This window comes from Tachypleus tridentatus, chromosome 13 (genome assembly GCF_004210375.1).
Source record: "Tachypleus tridentatus isolate NWPU-2018 chromosome 13, ASM421037v1, whole genome shotgun sequence".
NCBI lineage: Eukaryota > Metazoa > Arthropoda > Merostomata > Xiphosura > Limulidae > Tachypleus > Tachypleus tridentatus.
The window spans coordinates 74,743,102-74,764,964 of NC_134837.1; the positions used below are offsets into that span (position 1 = coordinate 74,743,102).

Below are 21,863 nucleotides of genomic sequence, written 5' to 3' on the forward strand. Positions count from 1 at the left end.
ATGGCACTACCAGCAGTAAGGACTGTGGTTGTCTACCACATAACAACATGATTCGTATGACACTACCGACAGTAAGGACTGTGGTTGTCTACCACATAACAACATGATTCGTATGACACTACCGACAGTAAGGACTGTGGTTGTCTACCACATAACAACATGATTCGTATGACACTACCGACAGTAAGGACTGTGGTTGTCTACCACATAACAACATGATTCGTATGGCACTACCGACAGTAAGGACTGTGGTTGTCTACCACATAACAACATGATTCGTATGACACTACCGACAGTAAGGACTGTGGTTGTCTACCACATAACAACATGATTCGTATGACACTACCAGCAGTAAGGACTGTGGTTGTCTACCACATAACAACATGATTCGTATGACACTACCGACAGTAAGGACTGTGGTTGTCTACCACATAACAACATGATTCGTATGACACTACCGACAGTAAGGACTGTGGTTGTCTACCACATAACAACATGATTCGTATGACACTACCGACAGTAAGGACTGTGGTTGTCTACCACATAACAACATGATTCGTATGACACTACCAACAGTAAGGACTGTGGTTGTCTACCACATAACAACATGATTCGTATGACACTACCAGCAGTAAGGACTGTGGTTGTCTACCACATAACAACATGATTTCTATGACACTACCAGCAGTAAGGACTGTGGTTGTTTACCACATAATAACATGATTCCTATGACACTGCCAGCAGTAAGGACTGTGGTTGTCTACCACATGGAAACATGATTTCGATGACACTACCAGCAGTAAGGACTGTGGTTGTCTACCACATGGAAACATGATTCCTATGACACTACCAGTAGTAAGGACTGTGGTTGTCTACTACATGGAAACATGATTTCGATGACACTACCAGCAGTAAGGACTGTGGTTGTCTACCACATGGAAACATGATTTCGATGACACTACCAAAAGTAAGGATTGTGGTTGTCTACTACATAGTAACAACAGTAAGGATTGTCTACCATATAGTAAGAATACTTGTATGATAACTCAGGCCTGCGATGGTTTTACTGTTTTCCAATTTTTACGTGTTCTACAATAATCTCCGTAGTCTGGATACGAAAATGATATACATTTTACACCTTCACGTACAGATTGTTTACAAAACGTCATATGTACTTTTACACAAGTGAATCATTTTCATTGAAATCGGACCAAATTCTGTATTGTTTAAAATGTTGACAACCACTGTTTGTAGATTTCTCTGGAGAACTCGCGACATGAGTTTTTCCGGTCGTTCTAGAACCCAAACATAACATAAAAAAATGTTCATTATGATAAATAAAATAATAATTTGATCAAAGTATGATTTTTTCTTTGTTATTGATTTTAAAAAATCCTTACGCGATAAAATGTAAAGATTATTTTCGATATCTGCGCAGCTGAATTACGGAAAAATCCATTATTAAAACCAAAACAACTTTTATGAAGTTTAAATTCGCAGGCCCAGATAATACCACCTCTAAGGATTGTACATCGCGCAGAGGGTATCTCGTAGTTCATATTAACAAACAAATCCACCATATACCCACCATAAGAACTATTTTTTACAGAATGACTTGAGTGACGTCACTAGTTACAGAATGAAGTACTTTCTTCATAGAGACAAAATTTGTTTGACAGCGTGATTACATAATTTTGTATTTGTTCAGTCATTTTTTTATAAAGCAATCGTTTCATATAAAATTATGTTACAGGAATGTAACAACATTTACACAAACTATATACAGTTTAATATTTATTTATAAATATTCACTCAATTCTATACAAAGGCTATGTACACTAGGAGTCCTTAATAATGAGCTGATGGACCAGAAGAAAGACAGCTAGTAAACAACAACCATCCCCAAATCTTGAGCTATTCTTAGACCAAGTAGTTGGGTTTTGACAGTCATCCTTATAACGCACCAACAGCCCTACAGTGTAGAGCGCGATTTTGTACATTTATTTCATTTCTTATTTTTACAGTAAAGAGACACTACCTTCTAAAATGTTGAAGTCATATAAGAAAACACATATTAAAAAAAATTATCGATTTTTTCCACTTGACTGTAGCATCTCTCCAGAGTGGTTTTCTCGAAGCAGAAAATATGCGTCAGGATACAAAATCTGGATTACCTAAACTAAACTTCATGCCTCGCTTGCGATGATGATTTTATATTACGCATCTGAAAGAGGGAGGAAATTACATTTGTAACGATAAACCGAAATGGATGAAAATTAACTAACAGAAAGTTCACATAGAGGAACATCTTATTATATCAACACTGGACATTCTTATCTGTTTTACAAACCGAAATTTTAGTTTCAAATGATTACACACTAACTATGAGACGCATTTTGGAAAGATGGAATCCTTTAGGCTTGAAATAACTTATTCGATAGCATTAAGTTCGTGTAACAAGATTCTTTATCTTGACTCACTATCTTAACTCAACTGTGACAGGTGCAAACGGAACACACGGTTTGTTTCTCTTCATGGTTAAGATGAATGCGTGGCAATCGTTAACAAAATGGCATAGCAGTCACTGTTGTCAAGTGTTATTTTCACACGTGAATCGCTTGCGAGTCCATGACTGATCAGTATTTTACGTAAGACGAGGTGACGACTGCCAAAACTAGTGACCTGATTTTTCATTTCGATTTTTTTGTATACTATAATCGAGAATACTCTTTGCTCCTTTAAGGAAACGAAGCGTAGAATAAAGTACAATTTAAATGAAAAAAAAATGAAGTTGCAATAACACATTCTATTGTGAAAACCAGAAATTCATATAATTAACTACTAGTGAATTTATGTGGTTTAACTATGGTTTATCGGCAAAACAAAAAGACAGTATTTAAATGAAGTAATACGTAAGTTTAAGTTGGTTAGTGTTCACTCACTACAAGATAAACCTTGTGAAGTTATATCTGTTATAATGAGATCAACTCTGTTTATAAAAATAAACAAATAATCATTCAAAGTTGATTGAAAATATAAAACTATTCAAGTAAAAACTAAAGTTCCAAGAAAATTTCAATCTTAAACAACTGGAAAAAAACTTATGAAAAATGAAAGAACTTGTTCATTAAATGTTGTTCACTTTATAATATTTAATTTTAATCTACACGAACAGGAAACACTTGTAATTATAGATGTGGAATATTTTGTAACAAAACAAATGTATTTTTGGTATTTTCTTTCTCTGACTAATAACCGAAGCATGAAAGTAAAAATAAAAGGTATTACATGAATATGCTTCGTGTTCTTACTCGACTTAGAGTATAGAATTATACATTTTCTTGGAAGATGTTTAGATTTTTCTACTTTATTCTGAGTATAAATACTACCAACATTCTGTTGTTCTTCAGCAGAGAAACAGCAACTGATAAGTCATAATATACATAGCATACCATAAGCTGCAGGTCTGGATAAAAATGACTAGCAGAAAGCAGGTAAGATTTATAACATTATGAAGTGACCAGTTTGTGTTTTGTTTCGCTGAAGTATTATAGTAACTGACACGTGTATAGTATGAATATTCGTTCACCATGTAACTCGTATCTGTAAATTTTTCATGCAAACGTTTCCACCATAATTTTTGAACATCTAATTGTAATATTTCCATTAATGTGTTAAAAGAAAGAATGTTTCAAACCTTCAATTCTAACATTAGGCTGATACTACGTTATTTGAAATTCTTTTGATGAAAAGGTAAACAGTACATGAAGTAAAGAAATTTAAGTAACAATCACATTAAACAGTAAAACTACTTGTCGCTTCATCCACCTGAACAACATGGCTACACTGACAGGCTAATATGTACTAAAAAGAGCATTACATACGAGTCAGAAACTGACCTAAACGAAATTCGTATCTTCACTATACGGGTAACAATGTGTGTCTACACAAGTCATTTATACTAGTAGTAACATTTTTTATCTTACTCAGGCTTTCGTCGTGCTCTCTTTCCTGGTAGCAACAATCTTGGTGGAAGGAAAGCCGGTGGACGGAAAATCAAAACCTGAAGACGAACTAAACGCTGAGGCTACAGGTTACGGAATCACTGGTGGAGGAGGTGGCGTTGGTGGTATAGGAGGAGGTGGACTTACACTTGGGGTAATAAACTATTTAAAATATATCGATTTTTTCAGCCTAAAACTTTATTTAGAAATAGTGAGTTCTGTGAAAATAATTTACTTACTTTATAGTCCGTTTATGGTACTTTATAAGATCTGTTTATGATATGTTTCACAATATTATCCATTACTTTCAAAATACTAAACACAGTTTGAGCAGATTCACTGGATAACTAAGTTATTTTTATAAGTATTTGATGTTGTATGAGTTCTAACAAGATTATAAGTACTTTACTCACTCTAAGACTTGGATGTACTGATATCAAGCTCTGGGTGCTTAATGCCAAAACAAACGTTTATTTTCTGTAATCTTTCTCATAGTTCTTATTTCTCGATTTCATTTATGGGATGTAGTTATATGAAAAACAACTGATGTGTAACTAGGTTGCTACTGTTGGCCTTGGTGGACTTGGAGGTGGTGGAGGATATGGCGGCGGTGGCGGTTATGGAGGTGGATTTGGAGGAGGTGCTGGATTAGGAGGCGGATTTGGAGGAGGTGCTGGATTAGGAGGCGGATTTGGAGGAGGTGCTGGATTAGGAGGCGGATTTGGAGGAGGTGCTGGATTAGGAGGTGGATTTGGAGGAGGAGCTGGATTAGGAGGTGGATTTGGAGGAGGAGGCGGATTTGGAGGCGGAGGTGGTGGTGGTGGTACCGTTTTAGGTCTTCTTGCCGTTCCGCTCAGTTTGCAAACTGGTGGTGGTGGTGGTTATAGAATATGGTGGGATTAAGGTACAGTACCTTTCGTCAGTTTCTTATGAAATTAAGTCCATTCATGCTAGTTAAGTTCAATTTCTAGAAACAAATTAAGTAATACATTATTGATATGTGGCTTTTGAAACACGAAGATTTTACCCTCAGTAATGATTGAGGCTTTCAAGATGTACTTCACTGTTTACTACACATTACAATATCTTGTCTGATCAACATTCTGGTAGTTTACGGAAACTTGATGAAAATTTTAGCTAATGTGCGTGTATAGAAACACAGTATATTCTATATAATATAGAATGCATCCTATGTAGTTTTTAATTTGGACCTAAAGTCTACAGACATTTCTAAACTTATGAAATTTTACCATGATCATTAAAGCAACTTTTAAAATCACAAATGAGGATAAACTGTCTTAACTGTTAAGGTTTTTGTATATTTTGTTCTGTGTGGGTCTTGTCTGATGCATTCTGTGTTCAGCCTATATTACCAGGCCAAGTCCAGATATTATCTTCTCTTATACTCTAAGCCTGGTATCTTTTCTCGAGGGTAATTCGTTGCGTTTTCTGACAAAGCTCTGGAACATGCCTTACATAAGAATAAATCCTGTTTGAATCCCACGAGAGGCAGTTCAGAATGTTTTGTAAAGAGATAATTATACTGATGCCAGAAATCAGGAAAGACGACATTTTAAAATACTTAGAATCCTAGCATCATTGCATAAAGTTCTGGTCGTTTATTGTATTCTGTCGAATCTTTGATGCAGAAGAATAACTATTACAAGGCCAAACAATATGGCTTTAACTTAAATACACGTCTTTCTTTTCGTGGTATTGTGATGTTCTAAGTGCTAATGTTTATGAGGTAGGGTATAAATGTACCAATTAGACGGGAATACACAGTTTAAGGCATTTAAATAGCTACTTGCCGATAACTATGATAAACTATGGCGTGATAGATCGTGTTTTATTTAGCATAGATTTTATCATAACATTCGCAGTAGAAACTTACAAGGTACACAATAAATTAATATCCACTGACACTTAACTTGAAATATACTTCAGAACTGATACGTTAAAATTGACTTCAACGAGACTTAAACAAGAGTCCCTTAAACACGAAGAAAATCAGATATCAGTATTTAATAAAGTGTCGTCAGTTGAAATTATTTTTCTCAATGTATCTAATTAGCTTTAAATCTATTAAATCAGTGATAAAGACAACATGGACAAGCAGCGTGATGTTTCTTGTAATATTATTTACTGTTAGAAAACTGCAGATGAATCTGTTAACAAAAAGGAATCCTCAATAACCGTGGCATTTTAAATGCTTTTAGGCAGAATTAGAGTAAATCGGTCTAAGAAACTCTCCCACCCTCCTTTTATAAGGTACATTTTTGTGCACGTGGCACGTGTATACTCGTTTCGATTTTATTTCTCATCAGGCTCTCCACCAGCCTACGGTGAAATTGTTTTAAACAGGTACACAGTCAATTAATTCATAGGATTTTGGGCGTGGTCAAACAGATCAATCGAAAGAGTATGGCCTTCTGAGTCAAAAATGGTAATTAGATCTCAAATCGGTGAAGAGATGACGGAGCTGAGAGTCAAAAGTTTGTACTTGAAAACTCGTAGCCATTCTACGAGCTATTTATGACGCGGCTAAAAACATACATGTGCCATTAAATGTTAAATGTAACGCAGTCAGTATTTGAACGAAGTTAAAATTAGACAAGGAAACAATGTTCCAACGTATATTTCTATCAAAGTGTAAACATTAAAGTAATTACACAGAGCATAGGACTACAGCGTAAGTAAATAGTAAAGAATTCTGTATTATAACTATATAGAACTTCGATTATCCAGGTCAATCGTGTCTAAATCTTTGAACTGAATTATTCAGATTTCAGGGAAAAAAAGATAAGTCAACTGGAACAATTATTTCAAATGCGTATAAACTTGCGATATTAAAACTCCGGACGTTCAGTTCGTAACTGCACGCATTATATACATCAACCAACGAAAGGAGCCCTGCATAGCCAGATAGCTGGGTCCCTCGACTCGCAATGTGAGGGTCGCGAGATCAGATCTCTGTCACACCAAACATGTTTGCCCTTTCGGTTATAAGGGCGTTATAATGTACAGTCAATCCCACTATTCGTTGGTAAAAGAGTAGCCCAAGAGTTAGTGGTGGGTGGTGATGATTAGCTGTCTTCCCTCTAGTCTTACACTGCCAAATTAGAGACGGCTGGCGCAGATAGCCCTCGTGTAGCTTTGCGCGAAATTAAAAAACAAACAAACCAACCAACGAAAGTTGCTGACAATAAGTCTGATTAAATGTCAGTCCGCAAAACAATGTGAGATGAAAAAGTAAAATCATTGTTTAATGTATACAAAAACCGAAATCATTGTTTATAACGTGAATCTGAAATACATTAAGGATGTTTTTTCTAATATCAATTGACTTTTTTTTTTTTACACAAGAACACCATTCCATTCTCGTTTTCAGGCTAAAGCGCATGCGTATCTTATTAGTTAACAACAGTTTTAACTTTCGATTTTGTTTTGTTTTTCTAACTTATAGATATGAAGTGGGATGACTTATGAAACTAGATGAAGACAAGAAAGGAGATTACCTGGCACAGAACAGAAATATTTGATGTTTCTAAAAGCACTGATTTATTATAAATATAGTCATTGTTCTATAATAACAAAGTAGAATAAACATTCATGTTTTCAGAGAGAAGTCTGTGTCACTACAATGATTTACAGAAAGATTTAAACATACAGTGCAAAACCAAACATAATCTTATGTTATACATTAACGTAAATTTGGTTCAAGCTAATTACTTTATTGACTTAAAGGTTAAACATTTGAACCAACACGGACGGTTACCATGCAGTTATGTTAGAACTATAACATGATAAAAAACTAGCTTAAGAATTCGAATTGGTCACAAACGAGCCGAATAACTAACTTATAAGTCTGGTTCTCATATGAACGGGTTACAAGTTTGATTTCTGACCTTATATATAAATGAGCTATAGACTAAATTAAGGATTTGATGTATAGATGCATTTCAGACTAGGTTAAGAATTTGATGTATGAATAGGTTACAGATTACGTTAAGGATGTGATGTGTGATGGGGTTAAGGATCTGATGTATGGATAGGTTAAATACTAAGTTAAAAATACGATGTACTGATTGGCTACAGACTAGGTTAAAGATTTGATTATGAATGGGTTACAGTCAGGTTAAGGATTACATTATGGATGAGTTACAGGCTAGGTATGAATGGATTACAGACAGGGTTACATAGAATAGATTCAGTAGCTTATTATGTGTAAAGCTGATTCAGAAAGTCTAGCTTTCCACTAATACAGCAATATGTCTGCGGACTTACAAACGCTAGAATCCGGGCTTCGATAATTGTGGTGGGCAGAGCACAGATAGCCCATTGTGTTGTTTGATGCTTAACTTCAAATAAACAGAAAATCTAGTTTACAGAAACCTTGATGATATTAACTACATATCTTCCTCTAGCTAATCTCTTGATCCAATATTCGTATACACAATTATACACATGACTGGTTTACCACTAATTATTACGTATATAAACGTTTACGAAATCATCAAGTTTAATTGCAGTAGCCTCAATATTAATAACCATGACAGAGAACGTACACCATACGTCCATAAAGAAAGAACGTCACACATGAAACGTCCATAGAAAAAGAACGTCACATCTGAAACGTCCATAAAGAACATGAATTCGATGTGTATATTTTCATTTTTTGTTCTAAAAATCAAATGCTCTTCGGTTTTGTTTTCATATCTCTAAATTACAGATAGATTTCAGACCTGCTACGCTAGAACAACACCAGTATAACTGCTTTTAAATTACAGATAGATTTCTGATCTGCTACGCCAGAACAACACTGGGACATCTGCTTTTAAATTAAGATATATTTCAGATTTGCTACGCCATAACAACAACTGTATACCTGCTTTTAAATTACATATAGATTTCAGATCCGCTACGCCAGAACAACAACGGTATATCTGCTTTTAAATTACAGACAGATTTCAGACCTGCTACGCCAGAACAACAACGGTATATCTGCTTTTAATATACATATAGATTTCAGATCTGCTACGCCAGAACAACGGTATATATGCTTTTAAATTAAGATATATTTCAGATTTGCTACGCTATAACAACAACTGTATATCTGCTTTTAAATTACAGATAGATTTCAGATCTCCTACGCCAGAACAAAACGATATATCTGTTTTTGTTTTTCTAAAAAATAATTTTAGAATATCCGTATATGTCACATAATATTCGCATGAATGATCCGCTGTTTCTCCTTTGCTCCGTCAAACAATGTTTAAGCAACAGGCGAAGCCATTAAGGGCTATATCTGCTTTGGCCTCCGCGGGGCATAGAACGTCGAGATGTTGCGTGGTGGATCCATATGCTTAAGTCTGAGAGATTAAAAACCCAAGATTTTTTTATACTTCATACACAGTAAAACCAACAATATGACTGAACTTAAAATTCGTACTGAAAATTATTAACGCGTGAATAATTAATGTATGATGAATCGAACAGCTGTAAATTATTACCATTAATGAGAAAATGCGTCGTAATTCCCGTTCCGTATTTTTGTAATTACATCACCAACTTCGGATTCGATAAAATGTGCATTAAAAATTAGGAGTCACCTCGTATTTATTTAACATATTTTGAGGCGTTGCTAGGCGCTAGCACACGGAGTCAATTTCCCGATTCTGGTTTACAGTGTCTCGAATCCCCACTTGGTGTCCTGAAAAGTTAATATAGAAAACCACGCCTATTGGCACGAACCTCGAATATTTTAAGCACCTAGCGACGCCTCTGAATGTAATTTAAATTAATTTAATAAAAGTAAAATATCGATCGATAAAAATACAACAGAAAGTCAAGAGAATATTACAAAACGGGTAATAGTTCTAGTGAAAAACAATTAACAGCGGAAGTTAAATACGTACCTCCTTATTGTAAGAAAGCTTTTCGGGAGTAATAAATTATGTTTTGCCAAAGTTCATATTTCTTACTTATAGTAAGATCAAGGTCCGGGGAAACAATATTCACTATTTTCAGTCTGACCCAGTCCCATAAACAAACACGCCAACAGGCCTATAAAAACATATCAGTAGCGTTCAACATGTTTTTGTTGTTATTGCTGTTTACTTATACAGAATATTTCCAATGTCCTCTGGTTTTAGAGCTGTTAACTTGACGTATTGCAGAATGGACACTTATTCGTCTATTTTCAATCCACAACACTTTTCATTCTGTGCTGACATAAAATTCCAGCTGAAAGTGCTATTTAAAATTTATGTATGCGTAGACTACGTATGATTTGGAGTTTTTTGGAACATACCGTATTCCGTATTCAGTCCGCTGTCCACTTAATGACAACCCCTGTTTCAGGTTGGATTATTGACTAACTTTGTTTTAATCTGGACCGATGGTCCTACTAGGACCTTGGTTCGATTATATTGACTAACTCTGTTTTAATCTGAACCGATGGTCCTACTAGGACCTTGGTTCGATTATGTTGACTAACTTTGTTTTAATCTGGACCGATGGCCGTACTAGGACCTCGGTTCGATTATATTGACTTTCTTTTAATCTGGACTGATGGACGTACTAGGTAGGGCCTTGGTTCGATTATATTGACTAACTTTGTTTTAATCTGGACCGATGGCTCTACTAGGACCTTGGTTCGATTATATTGACTAACTTTGTTTTAATCTGGACTGAAGGTTCTACTAGGACCTTGGTTCGATTATATTGACTAACTTTGTTTTAATCTGGAGTGAAGGTTCTACTAGGACCTTGGTTCGGTTATATAGACTAACTTTGTTTTAGGTGGTGAAACATTAATTTTTTTATTTCGAAAAATTGTTTGTACAACGCTGGTTCCAAGTCATTTGTTGTACAAACAAATAAACACATACACATATTGCACACAATATTAAAAGAAAAAAATAAAAATACGCTCAAAAGTACCTAGCTTACAATACTACAGTTACAATGAAAGCAAAATAGCAATTGAATCTTTTATTGTAGTACTTAAACAAGCTGGAACTTTTAATCAACAATAAACTCACTAAATAACTATTTATCAGAAACTTAGGTTTAAGATTCGAGTTTTACATTAAGATCTTTCAAAAGTTGCTTTTAAAATTCATCTGTTTAAGCCCAGAAAGTGTTGAGTATCTGTACTCTTTCACGTGATTGTGTTGAAAGTTGAAATTGAACAGGCTTCATATCGGCCGAGTGAAGTAATGAATGTTTCAATTCTTTCTTGATAGCCTTGTAGACATTTAACTTTCTACTTGAGACAAATAACGTTGAAGATTCCATTAAATATTTTCTTTTTTGCAGTGTTTAATCACATTTTTGTCACAAACACCTAAATTACGTATTTTTTACTTGCTAGTGTAATTACGTAAGACAAGTCATTAAGGTATATCCGACTGTCGTGAAATTTAACTATTTTTGGATCTCATGATAAAATAAGAGCCAGCCCCTATTTCAGTGATTGTTTTTAAAGATAGTTCCAATGGAAAACAGAAATGTAGTAGTGGAAAAAAGGAACCATAAATGACCCCTTATTTTGCCATCATTCTGTTTTTGTTTGTTGTTGTTGTTGCATGCCGCAGATATGTAGATACACTCTATAATGTTCACACTGTTGTAATGTTTCTCTTACATTCGATGCTATAATATGATAGTTTTCTACAATTGTTGCATTACAACATATGTTTTTTGTAGACGTATCAACGACTGCATCAAAACCCCTATCTACGTTAAAACATTTATTCTGATGAACACATTTCTTGCAAATCTATTAGCAATTGCATCAAAATTTTTGCATTTAAAGGCCTTTCAGTGACAGGACCATATCATTGAGAGGCGTGTAATATATATGAAATCATAATCACATCATACCAACCAATATTAATTAAAAACAAATATCCAATATTAAAGATATCGAAATCTACTCACCATATTAAGACGAAGCTTTGAAAGAAGATAATCCATTTTCGGATGTCGATAAATAGCCATCTTTCTTCAATTTATTTATGTCTTAAACGCCAATATATAAGACGAATTTTCCAAAGATAAATTTCATCTATCTTCTGACAATATTTTTAGGAAGGCACTTCATCAACTTGAAAATCTACGTCTTCCTTGATTATGCTGGATAATTTTTTTTTTAATTTCGACAGTAACTCCTCACTTGAAACTCGGTGTAGTCTAGACTTTTGTTTCTAACTATGCTGTTGTTTTCTACATTGCCTTCATTATGCAAGACACACGATATTCGATTTTTTAAACTTTCGACAGTAAGTCCTCACCAGAAGCTACGTTTTTGACACCGACTATTCTTTCTTGACAAGCAGCTTAAAAAACAACGATGACCAGATTTAAAAGTCTTCATGTAATCTGGTCGATATACAGTCACTGTTATTCTCGTGTATCTAAACTAAGATAGAACAGATTGTCTTTTCCGTGCATACAATTTTCTTGATAAGTAAATCTCAAAAGCACATTTGTGCAACAGTATATCGAATTTGACTAAGAGTCCATTTGCGAAAATGTAAGTTCCCTTAATTTCCAAATAGAATTCGTATGTATCTATAGATTTTCTTTTTTGCTCTCAGTAAGCCAATCTTTTAATCGTTTATCCTAATGTGCTGAATAAACACTATATAATCAATGAAGTAAAGATTTTCTCATAACGTCGCCCTGAAGACATTTATTCATAACCACTAGCAAATAAACATTTTTATTTTATAGTATTGAAGCTATTCCTTACTGTCATAGAGAATTTTCACGTATGAATAATTTTCTCGCTCTACTTTCAGTTCAACGACAACAATCAACTGTTTACAAAGAAGCCAACAAAGAGGGATGATCACTCAGGGAGTGATGTATTCCTGATCACCTATTTCGACAAGTTAGGCATTTCCATAGCTACCTTTCAGCTGTGAGTCCAATATTAATCTTTGGGCGAGGTTCTTTTTACCAGTTCAGCACCGTTTGCAAGCATAAAAACAACACAAACATTTCGTTCTCAAAATAGCAGTTTCACTGTGCGATCAGTAGCAGTTAGACCGCCTGGTTCTTTACAGAAGCACTGATGTAGCATTTTCAATCACAGAGTGCTCACCGAAGTGTTACAGTTTTAATTATAAAGTGTTCATCGAAGTGTTACAGTTTCAACTACTGAGTGTTCATCGAAATGTTACAGTTTCAACTACAGGGTGTTCACCGAAGTGTTACAGTTTCAACTACAGAGTGTTCACCGAAGTGTTACAGTTTCAACTACAGAGTGTTCACCGAAGTGTTACAGTTTCAACTACAGAATGTTCACCGAAGTGTTACAGTTTGAACTACAGATTGTTCACAGAAGTTGGTGTAATGATTTCGTGCACAGCAGTTTCACTTATCATTGGTTTGGAAAAGAACTGATGAAGCAGTTTCCACTGTTGACTGTTTAACAGAAGTGCAGATGCAACAGTTTCATCTACTATTCGTTTACAGATGTACTTGTGTAGATGTTTCCACTGTTGATTGTTCAGAGCACTATTATCATTCGTGCAATCGAAGTAAAACGATAGATTGCCGATGAGACGAACTTGATATTTCTGTCTTGTCAAACACTATAATTTTAAGAATATATAATATTATTATGAAATATTTAGTGAAACATTAATTAAAAATTTACTTTTTATCTTACTGATTTACTCTACTAATTTTCCTATATTACGATTCTTCTTTAAACTATAAAAGCATTATTTAACTTCGTAATACAACTAGATTGATTTTTATGAGCAACACAGTATTACTTGTTATTTAAAGGTAGCGACGACACAGAGAGCTATATGCAGATGAAAATACCACTTTAGATCGCTTTCGCATTCCTCCTAAACATATGCATATTTAAAATATTAATATTACAAGTAGAACATGTCGAAATTTGACAAAATACATATGGTTTACATATTTCTCTCCATTTGCAATTTTATCTATCCACATAAAATCGTGTTTTGTTGTTTATTTGTTTGTTTTGAATTTCGCACAAAGCTACTCGAGGGCTATCTGTGCTAGCCGTCCCTGATTTAGCAGTGTAAGACTAGAGGGAAGGCAGCTAGTCATCACCACCCACAACCAACTCTGGGACTACTCTTTTATCAACGAATAGTGGGATTGACCGCCACATTATTACGCCTCCACTGTCTAAAGGACGAGCGTGTTTGGTGTGATGAGGGTGTAGGAGAACTGAGTGACACAAGTTTAGGAGAGTGGTGATATATATTTAAGAGAATGGCGTGGTTTTTGGTTTTTATTCATAATCACTATAAGCTGGGCGGCGGTAGAAATTTCTTTTCTATTTATTTCACGCTAACATATATAGGGCTAGGCAAAAGTAACTCACCCTAAGTCTTGAGGAGTAATACGTATTTTAAACTGTTGTACATCGAAAACTAACCAATTCAAATTAGTACAATTACACTGCACAACAATTTTTTGGAAAAGTTTAGCTTCCTGAAAAGTGTTTGCTGATTGTGACAGGTACCCGGTGGGTATGCACAAATATAGTTTTGGTTTTGCTTCATTACGTAGGAACTCTGAGAAATAGACAGTTAACTGTTTACCGGCAATAACGTATTTAATTGCGTTTATGTTTCTAATACTCTATTAAGTTCAACATAATTACAAGTGTTTTGCTCCTTATTTTCGTTTGTATTGAATGTCCGGTGCATCACGTTGCAGAGTCCAACAGTAGTCAGCAAGCATTGACGGATACCAGTTGCCCTGATATCGTTTTTCCATTGTAGCAAAACTGAAGATTTTGATGAAACGGTACATGATGGGCAAATTTGGATGTGATTTTCATGACCAACAGCGAAAATCTGTAAGGAACACCCAATAGTGTTCAAGAAGCAAAAACTTTATTGTGCTGTGTTATGAAAGGTCGCAGGAACCATCACCAGGAAAATGAGATACACCATTAATATTTTAATATTATTTACAAATATTGAATAGAATCTTCGTTATACCACAACCAGTCACCCACGGCTTCAAAGGACGTCCTTGTTGCTTTAACGGAACGCGAACCACCAATCCTCATATTCACAGTTCGGGCACATTAATAATAGGGTAGGCCCGACCATATAATTTGTTTTGGATTCTTTGTTTTATTTATTAATAAATATATTTATTAAGTTTAGAACTGCAAAAAATAACATTTACGTTGTGTCTATATCTGGGATCGAGCCCCAAATTTGGGTATTACAAGTCTTCAAGATTAAAGTTGAGGAAGAGAGGGCGAGCAGGGTTTCAGGTAGACTATACTGATGCTGCACGTGTTTTGCGCGCAGTTTTAATCGATGAATATTTATTTACAAAGCTGAATGAATACACGTAAATTTTTGAAGAGTTTTCCAGATCCCTGATATTAAAATTACGCTTTTCCTGCGTACAGGTTCTCGTAGGCTAATGATATCCTTATATTGCTAATAATACCTGCAGTTTCCCTCTTTCTCAATGATAAATACATATATATATATAAATGTATGTAACTTTCATGGTTATTGTGTGTTGGTATAATGGTATCATTCACACAAACCTCGGTCTGCAAGATAGCGTCATCTGTGCAAACGTCCTAATAAGCAAACCCAAAACTCGTTTAAACCTCTTTTCTTTGGTACCTCCCAAGGGTCGGTAACAATTTCAAGTGCTTCTTAATGAGTTAACATACGAAAAATATTTATTACTTTTATTAAATTTCTGTTTTGATAATGTTGAACCGTTTATATACCTTACTGTAAACAACAACAACAAATACATGTTTCTTTTCAGGTATTTGTGCAGATCTATTCAAGGGATAACTGCCGCTATTTTTAAGTTGATATACTAAAGGGAAGACAGACATTCAACAGCACCTACCAGCACCTCTTCTGGTACTCTTGTCTCATCAAATAACGACCCTAAAGTGCGAAACGCGTTTTTCCAGCAACGAGCCGCGAAACCATAAGCCCACGGGTTCACTGTATTGACACGCTAATCACTAGGCCTTAATGGGCCTTAGAAAACTTTAGATTTGGGGTTTACGTTCGTACGTAGAATTTTTTTTTTCTTTTGCGAGTTGCTGACAAATCTGCTCGGTTGATAGATGTTATTTGTCGCAACATCAAAATCCGGATCTATTTCTCATAGCATTCACATTCGGGTCAAGGTCATCCCTCTTCCAAGTGCTCAGTGGCAAGACGTTTAACGTTAAATATCGGTTTTCCATACTCACTGTGGGTACGCATTAGATATCACATTGTGTACTTAACAATTAACTAATTGATCGTACCACAAGTATGAATTATAATTTACAATTTGATATCAAACTTACTGACATATATTCATAAAATAGTAGAATAATAAAATTTTGAATGCGAGTCGAAAAACGCGATGTGACATGTTCTTTGACCCGTGACCCCTAGCGACAGGGTTCAAATGATGTAGAATTTTCCCCATACTTACATTTAAAATTTCCTCAGTTCCCATCCTGTACTTCCCCCAGTGGCACAGAAAATTTACAACGCTAAAAATCAGGTTTCGATACCCGTTGTGGGCAAAACACAGATAACCCATTGTGTAATTTTGTGCTTGGCTTCAAACAAACAAATCCGTCCAAGAAAACTATATCATCAACGAGTTAGGTTTTTAATATCTTTGTTTGTCACTAGAGGACGCTAGAAATACAAACTGTACGAATAGATGTGCGTATCGATATTGGTATTCTTATTCTTTTAATATTTCCCCCCCTCTCCCCCACTGGCACAATAATATATCTGTCGATTTAAAACGCTAGAAACCGGGTTTCTATACCCGTGGAGGGCGGAGCACAAACAACCCATTGTGTAGCTTTGTGCTGAATTACAAACATACCATTTTAAAATATTTTAGGCAGCAACTCTGTATTTATTAACTCGTATAAAGTTTACTAGGGTTAATGAAATTACCCCTACATTGTGCTTACAAGAATTTCTAAACGTGTTCGATCCCTGTGTTTATTTACGTCATTTCGTTAGACATCTGCTTCTGTTAATAAGAATATGTTAATTACATTGTGAAACAGCCTGACTCAACTTGTTGTGTTAATTGTGTTTTAGTTAACAAGGTAAACTGAATCACTGACTTCACAGAAGTTCAAAATTCTTATCCATCCCTGTGGCATTGTTTATCTAACAAAGGAACACATTAAAATTAAATGACCACCGGGGGCGCAAGCCGAGTTTAGTATTAAATATGTGATTGATCAGTGGGGTATATTTATGTTGTAAATACTGGTAGACGGACCGATATTTCAGTCGATCTGTTAAATGCACAACGCTTTGCAAAATGCCCATCAAAGGAAAGCAACACAGAAACCACAAATAAATTCACTAGAGGCTTGTCAAAATGCCTTCTATGGAGAAACAACATAGGAATCTCAAATAAAGTCACTACTACATTATACTATATCATTTAATCTATGAAATGTTACTCATAAAACAGCAAACATACAAACCATATAAGCGCGCAGAACATTTTCAGCAGAAATCACTTATCACAAAATAAATGAATTTGGAAGAGTGTGAATCCTTTCACTAATTTATCGAAACTCGTTCGTTGTAGCTAATCGACTTTTAAAATACGCAGTATGTTATATCTTCTGGAAATCTAAATAAATAAGACAGTTTAATTTATTATTGTTTTAATGACGAGCTAGTAAAAATTATTTAGTAATTCTCTACGTTCTCGTGCTAGATAATTTTATCCATTTCAGCCTATTTATTGAAGTTGCGAATTCTTATAACGTTACCACTAGGGGTTATAGCCTCGGAAAACGTTCAAATCAGAAGACCTCTGAATCTATTCATTGATCGCGCTTCGCTAACTTGAATATTTTTTACCTGCTCAAACTCCCCCTAGTTTTCATTTACAGAAGTTCTGTGGCTCGTGGCTTTTCCGAGTTAATATTATTTAACAAGCGGCTTCTGGTATATGAATTGTAACAAATAATAAACTGATCTTTAGATAATTATCTTTTACTTTTAGAAAACGAAAATGTATATATTTTTAACTAACAAAGGAAGATGTTTGCGTTTGGTTGAGTCGGAGGAAATTCTGAATGGTTAGAGATCTTTCATTTTAGCTAAAAAAACAATTAATTAATCACTAAAGTTTTTGAAACTCTTGACGTTGTTTGTCTACCTGTTGTTATATTAGCATAATGTGCTTTCTTACTAAAGTATTTTAAAAGTTAATATCACACATACCCCACGTAGGAATACAAAACTTGAGAGAAACCGGTACGTATAAATATCTTTAATTTTACTCCGACAAACACCAGGGTGAATACGAAACATCTTGCCTCACCTGATGTAAGAGAAACACACTGCATGGATTCAAACAAAGGTTCTCAGGATATCGATCTTTATTGGGCGGAACCCAATCAATTTTCTGAGCGTATAACCTCTGGATTCAACATTATTGCTATAAAAAGAAAATAATATATGAGTAGGTACAGAACAGACATACACGCTCAAATACAGTAAACGTTAGAGTTCAGACTTTAGCATGAAAGCATTTATAATCTGAGTTTTATTATCGTATATTATCTGCATTTAAACTGAATCAAATAACCTAAAAGCATAAGGAATAACAAACGACAGTTTCTTGCCAATACCAATGAATTGGTACAGGTTTCGTATGTATATTCATATGCTGTTAATGCTCGAGACGTAATCCTAATTTATATTGAATTAACTTGTTATTTTCTTCAGAAAGTTATTCTGCATACAAACTTACTACACTACACTATTTGTAAAATGATAGTTTTAGAAATGATTCACTGAAGTTCAACTTTCTGTTGGATACTCAGTAATGAAATAGGTTTTTAATACAATAATTATTTTTACGGAAAACCAAACAAGAAAAAAACAGTAGGCAAGAGATGCAAGTGACATTGTTGTAATAGGTGAAGTCAAAATTGTATCGACTTATGTAATAATATTTGTAAAACTTCAATTAACAATAATCTAAATTTACACCAAACAGATATTAATTTTATTTTAAAATATAAACTAAAAATGAACAAAATAATCTCCAAAAACATTTAAGAAGATGATGTTTTGAAAACAACAACAACAAAGTATAAGTTGGTTTCCTTTTCGCACGCGGCTGAGAAGCAACGAAAGACCCTGTAGATTCCAATGATTGATTATTAGAAAAAAAAGACTGAAACTCACTCTTCTTCTTGGTGTACTTTTGATTTTTTTTTAACGTGTGCACGTGCATCAGACCTATAGCCTCCATCTTGGATGATTGTAAGAAAACAGTGAAGGTCGAATCCTCCCTCTAATTCTTAAGAATTCACATGTGTGAAGAAGCCCATTCGTAAGACAAAATCAGTTCGTTATGCTACAGTTTTGCTTACCCAATAGCTTCATCTTCTCTCGACAAGCCTTTCCCTGGTAGTGATGTTTGGAAACATCCTCTAACAAATATAAATATACTCTGAGTCAAATCAAGTTTCATAGAAGATACAGAAGCTTGGTCCATAAAAATAGCACTACAGTTTCAACTACGTATTCGTATTTACTTCAACTACAGTTTTACACTGAGAGAAATAACGGACGTATCTTACTGGCGTACGCAAACTCGAGTGTAGACTTGCCTGCAGTGTACCACTTGGAGCGCGAGAAAGCAGCGCGCGCACGTAGAAAAATCGTCTGGTTTGATTCGGTTGGGCCTAATATTGATTCGATGGGCATTACTTCGTATTACCTTTAGATGGAGGACAAGAAAAACAATGGAAATTGTACTTGAGAGAAGATGAACCTCGTACATATTTTTCATTTCTAGCATTTCTGACTAAAAAAAAGGATAAATGAATAGAAAATATTTGTTACTTAATTATCCTCTAAACGACACCATTTGCAACGTGTCACAACACGAAAATAAACTACTCAATTAAAAGTCAAACTTACCTCTGTTACTGTTCTTAGATATTGAATGTCTGTCTGTCTATCTAACTCTTTAGACTGTGGTGCTAACAGAACTAAAATACTATATTTAAATACAACTTCTTACTTGCTACTCTAAAACTATCACGTGATTTGAAGACGTTATTTGATATTTAGTTCTCACAAATGGGTTGATTCGCTTGTAAAATTAATCCAAACAAAGGACTGTTATTTGTAGTTAAGCGCAAAGCGACATATTAAGCTATATGTGCTCTGCCCACCACGGGTATTAAAACCCAGTTTATAGCGCTATTAGTCCGGAGACATTCTGCTGTGTCACAGGGAGGGGCAACCAAAGGAGATCATCCGGTAGGGAAAACAAATTGGTCCAAACCTGTATTTGATTTCTCACAGTCAACTGATTACGAGCTAATGGATTTACTCAGCTGTGATGAGCCCAGCCTTGTCTCTCATTAGGTAAAATATCGGATCAAGTGCCACTAACCTGATAAATAACATAATATTAAGTATCTAACCGTAGCCTTTTTTTAGTTATCTTAGAGTTTATTGACTTATGGTTTGGTTTGTTTTGAATTTCGCACAAAGCAACACAAGGGCTATCTGCGCTAGCCGTCCCTAATTTTGCAGTAGAAGACTAGAGGGAAGGTAGCCATCATCACTACCCACCGCTAACTCTTGAGCTACTCTTTTACCAACGAATAGTGGGATTGACCGTAACATTATAACGCCCCCACGGCTGAAAGGGATAGCATGTTTTGTGTGACGGGGATTCGAACCCGCGACCCTCGGATTACGAATCGAGTGCCTTAACCATCTGGCCATGCCAGGCCTTTGACCCATGGAATAACGAGTTATTTCTAATTTTATTGTAAATGAGCTCATAAGGAATTTACATCACCGTAAATTGATAAAGATACCTGAATACAGATTACAGTTTTTTACATTAAATTGAAGTTGTTCTCTGTAGTGCATTAAGTCTATTTTTAAGTACATGTATTTGGATGTCGTTATCTCAGAAAATTCAAGCACTGCTCATTATTTTTCTGCTCCTGTTGGGAAGACCAACTTTCCTGGACCACATTGCCTTAAGACATTTTTTTAAATGAGAAATTGTTGTTTACATTCAGATGTGCATCATACACTATTGTTTGCTAATTAATGTTGGGAAAAATTACTTATATCGTACTAGATTAAATTTTTCCAATTCTGCTACCACCTATCGTGCACAAGACAAATTAACTAAGTGACATTATGTTATATGATTGACACAGATACTCATATAGAATAATTAACGAAATATGATCAATCATTTAAATGACAAGCGTTAATCGTAAAGGTTTTGTAAGTCTTGCATAATTAAACTAAAACTCATACATACGAAACATTTTATGAATATTTTCATTGCAGTGTAATCTTGTAAAGTTTGTGTTTTTCAATATTGTAGTAGATCTTTCAAACAACCACCACTAGATTGAGGAATCTTTTTCTTTAGTTATCATAGAAATTAATTGTTTTAATCAAATGATTATTAGAAGCTACAAACTGGCTGTCGTGTGTGGCTTTGTAGTTAGTGTACCGAACTGTGAATCTAAGGATCGCTCGTTTGCCTTTTACTGCAGTAAAAACGTGCAGCACACTTCGAGGCCGTGACTGTGTTAAAAGAGCGATAGTCCAATCCACTTATTGGATTAGAGTACGCCCAAAACTAAGGTAGTGTGCTGTTAACTAGCTGCCGTCTCTGTAGTTTATCGGTTCGCAGATAGCCCTTGTATAGCTTTGCGTGAAATTCCAAAGACAAATAAATAAACTGATTATACAGCTCGAGTAAATAGTTTTCTGGCCCTTTTGCGAAACATCACTTGCATAAAAATGTTTTATTCAACAT

The 21,863-nt window shown here is 34.9% G+C and overlaps 2 protein-coding genes across 2 annotated transcripts in view; one reads left to right on the forward strand and one right to left on the reverse strand.

Annotated features, from left to right (window-relative positions):
* The window catches only part of LOC143237928 (uncharacterized), a 273,555-nt gene extending 253,899 nt beyond the window's left edge, over positions 1-19,656 (reverse strand). Inside the window, exons 1-3 of the mRNA XM_076477682.1 lie at positions 19,429-19,656; positions 18,369-18,485; positions 11,952-13,612 (exon numbers count right to left, since the gene is read on the reverse strand). Coding sequence (XP_076333797.1) covers positions 11,952-12,011 — 60 coding nt within the window. The 5' untranslated portion in view covers positions 12,012-13,612; positions 18,369-18,485; positions 19,429-19,656. The remainder of the gene's footprint in view (positions 1-11,951; positions 13,613-18,368; positions 18,486-19,428) is intronic.
* On the forward strand, positions 3,409-7,694 carry LOC143237929 (uncharacterized). The gene is made up of 4 exons (XM_076477684.1): positions 3,409-3,494; positions 3,991-4,158; positions 4,563-4,908; positions 7,471-7,694. The coding sequence occupies exons 1-3, from the start codon at positions 3,477-3,479 to the stop codon at positions 4,905-4,907; spliced, it is 531 nt and encodes a 176-aa protein (XP_076333799.1). The 5' UTR covers positions 3,409-3,476; the 3' UTR covers position 4,908; positions 7,471-7,694.
* Positions 19,657-21,863: the final 2,207 nt, after the last annotated feature.